The sequence below is a fragment of the Ursus maritimus genome, unplaced genomic scaffold, assembly GCF_017311325.1.
Source record: "Ursus maritimus isolate PB19 unplaced genomic scaffold, ASM1731132v1 scaffold_19, whole genome shotgun sequence".
Taxonomy (NCBI): domain Eukaryota; kingdom Metazoa; phylum Chordata; class Mammalia; order Carnivora; family Ursidae; genus Ursus; species Ursus maritimus.
In genome coordinates this window covers 43,643,854-43,649,982 of record NW_024424341.1, presented here as the reverse complement: position 1 = coordinate 43,649,982, position 6,129 = coordinate 43,643,854, and the positions used below count along the sequence as shown (strand labels likewise).

At 43.5% G+C, this 6,129-nt stretch overlaps 1 protein-coding gene across 5 annotated transcripts in view; it reads left to right on the top strand.

Moving 5' to 3' along the window:
- Positions 1-6,129, top strand: part of ZNF829 (zinc finger protein 829) — a 31,465-nt gene that overhangs the window by 12,123 nt on the left and 13,213 nt on the right. For all 5 annotated transcript variants that reach the window (XM_008711156.2, XM_008711155.2, XM_040632846.1 and 2 more), the window contains 2 exons: positions 3,930-4,056; positions 4,564-4,659. In XM_008711156.2, coding sequence (XP_008709378.1) covers positions 3,930-4,056; positions 4,564-4,659 — 223 coding nt within the window. The remainder of the gene's footprint in view (positions 1-3,929; positions 4,057-4,563; positions 4,660-6,129) is intronic.

The following is a 6,129-nucleotide window of genomic DNA, read 5'->3' as shown; positions in this document are numbered from 1 at the left end:
AATGTATTTTTATCTATATGTCTCTTTATTCTGGTTAAGAGTTGGCTTGTGTATCTTGCTGCTCCCCTGTTGGGGGCATATATATTTATAATTGTCATATCCACTTGTTGGATACATCCTTTAAGAATAATATAGTGCTCTTCTGTGTCTCTCACTATAGTCTTTAGTTTAAAATCCAATCTGTCTGATATGAGAATTGCTACCCCAGCTTTCTTTTGAGGTCCGTTTTCGTGAAAGATGGTACTCCATCCCTTTACTGTCAGTCTGAATGTACTTTGGGTTCAAAATGAGTCTCTTGTAGACAGCAAATGGATGGGTCATTTCTTTTTATCCAATCTGCAACCCTGTGGCATTTTATGGGAGCATTCAAGCCATTTACATTGAGACTGAATACTGAGAGATATGATTTTAATGATGCCATGTTGCCAGTAAAGTCTTTGTTTGTATCGGTTGTGACTTTCTGTTCTGTATCACTCTTGGGGCCTTTTTACCTTTATAGAACCCCCCTTAATATCTCCTGTAGGGCTGGTTTTGAGGTTATGAAATTGGTAGTGACTGGCGATTCTGGAAGGTTTTTATTTCTCCATCAATTCTGAATGACAGCCTTGCTGGATAAAGGATCCTTGGCTGCATGTTTTTCTCTGAAAGAGATTTAAAATGTCCCCCCAACCCTTTCGCTCATTCCAGGCCTGTGTAGACAGGTCTGACGTAATTCTGATACCTTTGCCTTGGGACGTGAGAAATTTCTTTGCCCTGGCCTCCTTCAATACTATATCTTTGAATCTAATATTTGTGAAATGCACTATGACGTGACGTGGCGTAGGTTTGTCGTGGTTGAGCTTGGGAGGGGTCCTCTCTGCCTCTTGGACACGAATGCTTGTTTCCTTTGCTAGATTAGGGAAGTTTTCAGCTACTATTTGTTCAAATATCCCTTCTAGACCTCTGTTTTTCTCCACCCCCTCGGGGAAACCGATGATTCTGACATTGGAACAAATGTTGAGTCAGTAACCTCCCGTAACCTACATACATGAGAATGGATTTTTTTGAGTTCAGATTCTATTTTAGCTTTCTCTTCTACTAACCCATCCTCCAATTTGCTGATACGTTCTTCTGCCTCATTCAACCTGGCCATCAGAGCCTCTAGTTTTGACTGCATTTGGCTCATAGAATATTTAATTTCTGCTAGATTCGCTCTCATTTCCGCCCTTAGAGATTCTATATTCTCATTAACATTTTCGTTAGTACTTTTTTCAAGTCTGCACATCATCTTGACCATTATTACTCTGAATTCCATTTCTGATAGTTTGGTTATATCCATATCCATTAGTTCTGTGGCAGAGGCCACAGACTCATTGTCTTTTCTTTGCTGGGGGGGGGGATTTCTCCTTCTTGTCATTCTGATGAGGAGAAGTTGTGGGATTGTCCAGAGCCCAAATTATTGACTGGGACCCAGGCCATGCACCCTTGTTTTATAGGGACCTTAGGGATGTGGGCTTCTTGATTTTTCAGCCTGCCTTCTGCGGGAGGGGCCTGCCGCGCCGGTACTCAGGCAACCCTGTTCGGGTGGAGTCTCTGTGTCCCCTCAGTAATCAGCGCTGGAGATGTTCATTTGTAGAGATCCAGATGTATCTTCCTGCATCTCATGCTGATTCCGTGGATGTTCAGGATGGTCTGGTACCTTTCCACCTCGACTTGGGGACCGGCTGAAAAAGCGGTCCCCTACTCCTCCGCCATCTTAATTCCTTCCCCTAAATGAATAAATTCGGGCATGCCGGCTGCGGCAGCGGGTGTGCGGGACCGTCAGCGCCAGGCGGCAGGAGGTAGGCTCCGGGCTGCGAGCGTCCGTTGGGACCAAGCGTGGCTTGTTTAAGGGAGGAATGAAGCACCGTTGGAATGGAAATGCCTAGGCTGAACTTCCTTCTCCATCCAAAGTTGAGGTAGGTATAGTTCTTAACTGTATTATTATTGACCCCATCAAAGGAACTAATGTCTTCTGTGTTGAGCTTCCAAGAGCTTCTCGAAGAAAAGTGATGTTGGTCCCTCATTTGTACTGAAAGTCCCTCCTTTTCTTGGAGCAAGTACGTGCTGAACGGTGAGATGTATACAGTGCTTCACTGCACTTCACATACATTATGCATTAGACGCGTGGGACTCTGTGAGATGATAAAATGCCCCAAGCCTACACATCTTGACCATTGTTACTCTGACCTTCATTTCTGACAATTTGATTATATCCATAGCCATCAATTCTGTGGCAGAGTCTCTGTCTCCTTTCTTTGCTGAGGGTTTCTCCTCCTTGTCATTCTGATGAGGAGAGTTTGCGGGGATGCACAAAGCCCAAATTATTGACCAGGACCCAGGCACTGTGTACTTGTTTTATAGGGACCTTAGGGATGTGGGCTTCTTGATTTTTCAGCCTGCCTTCTGGTGGAGGGGCCTGCCGCGCTTATACTCAGGCAACCCTGTTTTGGTCGCGTTGCCCCACCCCCTGTGAGGGGGGATGGGGATGGGCACAACGTGAAGTGGTATTTCTGGGCTTTGTTCTCTGGCGGCTTTCCTTGGCGGTTTTCTCTGCCTCTTTTGAGAGTCAGAGCAGCAGTTGCCGTATCCTAGCCTCTGTCTCAGAACAGAGAGATCGCAGTCCGCTCTCCGCTGAGCTCTCCTGACTACTCTAACTCTGTTTCCGATGGTGCTGCTAAAAACCCCATAGCATCCTGGGATGTGCACCCCACAGCCACTCTCACAGCACTCGCTTCCAGGGCCGGCATGTCTCTGTCCTTTGTGCTTCTAACACTGCCAGCCTCCCCAGTTCCCATTCACGCTCCCAAGCTCCCGGTATCAGTCTGGTTCCAGTGAGCGCTCCGGAGCTCCGGTTTTGTCTGGTCGTGCACGCGTTCCCAGGCCCACGATCGCATTCTGCTTTCTCCCGGGTGCCGGTCCGCAAGTCCGGCCGGCTCCCCAGTGCAGGTGGCTACTGCTTCCCAGCGCCTAAGCGCAGCGGCTCCTTCCCCCTTCCGTTTATCTTCCGATATCTGTGCGCGGATTCATGGCTCCCTGCTTCATACCTCAATACCCAGCACTGGAGATGTTCATTTGTAGAGATCCAGATGTATCTTCATGCGTCTCAGGCTGATTTCATGGGTGTTGAGGATGATCTGGTAGATATCCAGCTCGATTCAGGGGACCAGCTGAAGAAGGGGTCCCCCACTCCTCTGCCATCTTTTTCCTTCTCCAATGCCAACATATAACCAGTCCGGCTGCTGGGACCACCATCGCCCCCAATCCCCTGGGGATGCTGTGGGGCTGCCGCTTGCGGTACAGCGCCCACGTTGGGCAAAAGGACCAGGGCCGCCAAACCAGCGCCACCACCTGCAGAAGCCACTTCTCCTTCTGCCTCATCAGGGCCGGTCAGCCACGCCGCACCCCGCCAGCCCCCTACTTTTTTTTTTTTTCTTACTTCAAGTGGTCTGTTGAAAAGTCCGCTGTGATTTTAGTTCCTGAAATTTTTTTGTGATCCGTGTTTTCTTCCTGGAAACTTTAAGAAAGTCTATTTTTCCTTGATATTCTGAAGTTTTACTCCAAAATGTATCATAAGATTTTTTTTTAAAGTATATCACATTGTTCCCTCTTTTGGTGTTAAAGGGAAAATATGGGAAGGGGGAAAGAATTCACATATACGCACACTTCACTATAGTCAGGTAGCAAGCATTGAGCTGAACGCTTGCTATTTCATGACATAGGAAATGTTTACTTGCGTGTTCCTTGATACATCCCCCTGTACACAAGAGATATGTCTTCTACTGATATAATAGAGTTCCAGCCCCTTCAATTTGCTTAATAAGCTCTACCAGCATCTCTACTACTGTCTTTTTATTTATTTATTTATTTTTTAATTTCCTTCCACTGTGAAAGCATGTTTGTTGTTTCAGGGGTCAATGATGTTCAGGGATGTATCTATAAACTTCTCTCAGGAGGAATGGGAATGCCTGGACTCTGGTCAGATGAATTTATACAAAGAAGTGATGTTGGAGAATTTCAGCAACCTGGTTTCAGTGGGTAAGGATAACTGTCCCCCAGAATTCAGTGTCTGCCCTTGGGAATGTCTCCTTACTCCATTTTTTTTTTTTTAAGATTTTATTTATTTATTTGATGGAGAGAGACAGCCAGCAAGAGATGGAACATAAGCAGGGGAAGTGGGAGGGGAAGAAGCAGGCTCCCAGCAGAGGAGCCTGATGTGGGGCTCGATCCCAGAAAGCCGGGATCATGCCCTGAGCCGAAAGCAGACACTTAACGACTGAGCCACCCAGGCGCCCCTCCTTTCTCGATTATTAATTATTTGTTTCAAGTAACCAGCTAAATGTCTTCTCCCTGTTCCTCAAGGAATGGTTTGAGTTGGAATGGAATGGAAGAGTTTGGAAATGAGCAGCTCCAATGGGCTGAAGCTTCATCTTCCTCTTTCTGTGGTCCTTCTAGTGGCATCATTTTCTTGATCACCAAGGGACTGGATCTGATTTCTGGGACATCCACAGCATAACAATGTCCCATGTCTTTTCTTGTGATCAGGACTTTCCAATTCTAAGCCAGCCGTGATTTCCTTATTGGAAGAAGGAAAAGAGCCCTGGATGGTTGAAAGAGAGCTGACAAGAGGGCTTTGTTCAGGTGAGGAGATAATAGGTAATGATTTTGTCCATTTTTTAATTGGGTTGTTTGTTTTTTTATTATTGAGTTTTGAGTTATATTCTGGATACAAGTCTCTTATCAACTATATGATTTGCGAGTATTTTCTCCCATTTAGTGAGTGTGTTTTCACCCTCTTGATTTCGTCCTTTGAAGCACAAGTTTTTAATTTCTACAAGATCCAGCTTATCTATTTTTTCTTTGGTTGCATGTGCTTTTGGTGTGAGCTTCTTTAAGTTATGACCCTTCATAATTAAGTTTATTAAGATCTTCTGGAAGTAGGAAAATATTTCACACTTAACCCTATTATTAGGTGAAAGTTTTTTTGTCAGTTATAGCTCAAAAAAAGTTACAAGATAAAACAAAAAAAAAGCTTTTCTCAACTGTAGATACAACTTTAGTTTTACGATTTAGCCATAAGATAGAATAAGCAAAGAACTAAAGAACTCACCAATGCAGATCTCCCAAGATTTTTTTTTCCTTTCCAGGAGGCATGAAATATTATAAACAGACCCACAGGGAAGATAATCCAGATTCTCTGTCATCTCACTTAACAGAGAATGAAGGGATCCCCAGATAATTGGAACAGATTTCCATTATTTCTGTAGAAATCACCATAAAATCAGATTCCTAATCACGATAACTTACCAGCCTTGCACAAACCAGAACCAAAACTAAACTTAGCCCAAAGAGACAACCCAGAATGCATTAAAGAGGGTATAGTGGAGACAAAGTGAATGAAAGTAGTTTTATTGCTGCTTGGGTTTTACTGAGGCAGTCAAGAAGAGAAGAGTGCTGGGACTTAAATAGCCTGTGAGGTACACTTCTGAAGTCACACACTTTATTGCCTCCTGCAGGTAAGTCCATTTGGACAGCTCAGTAGGACCTTCAAAATTGTCAGAGTATAACATTTTCAAAACTTTTCAGAGGTATAATTATGCAAAAGTTAAATATGACTCTTCTAAATATATGATAAGCACATTTGAAAGATTTATTTAGCTTGTTAATAAGAGAACCACAGGAGTGGTAAAGCTGGTTCAAGTTGTCTGGGAAAGTCTGAGTTTATATTGTCCGGGAAAGAAAGAATACAGCAATCATATCACTAGCGTGGATACGAAAACTAGTTAGTGTCTTACAGAATAATAAATTTGTAACCTTCAGGCTGTCTTTTCACCAGACAAGTCATTTATAACTGTTGTTCTCTATAGAAATTTTTTGTTCTTTATTCAGTTACTTTCTAGATTTTTCAAGTAGATTGCGTTGCTATTGTGAGCATCTACAATTTTCTAATTGGTATTGTTGGTACAGAGAAATACTATTAGCTTTTTTTTTAACCTGTGGAAAGGAGTTTAATTTTATTAGCTATCAGGGAAATGCAAATTAAAACTGCAGTGAGATACCATTATGTTACCTGCAACATGGGCAAAAATTTAAGTCTGATGTTAGTAAGGA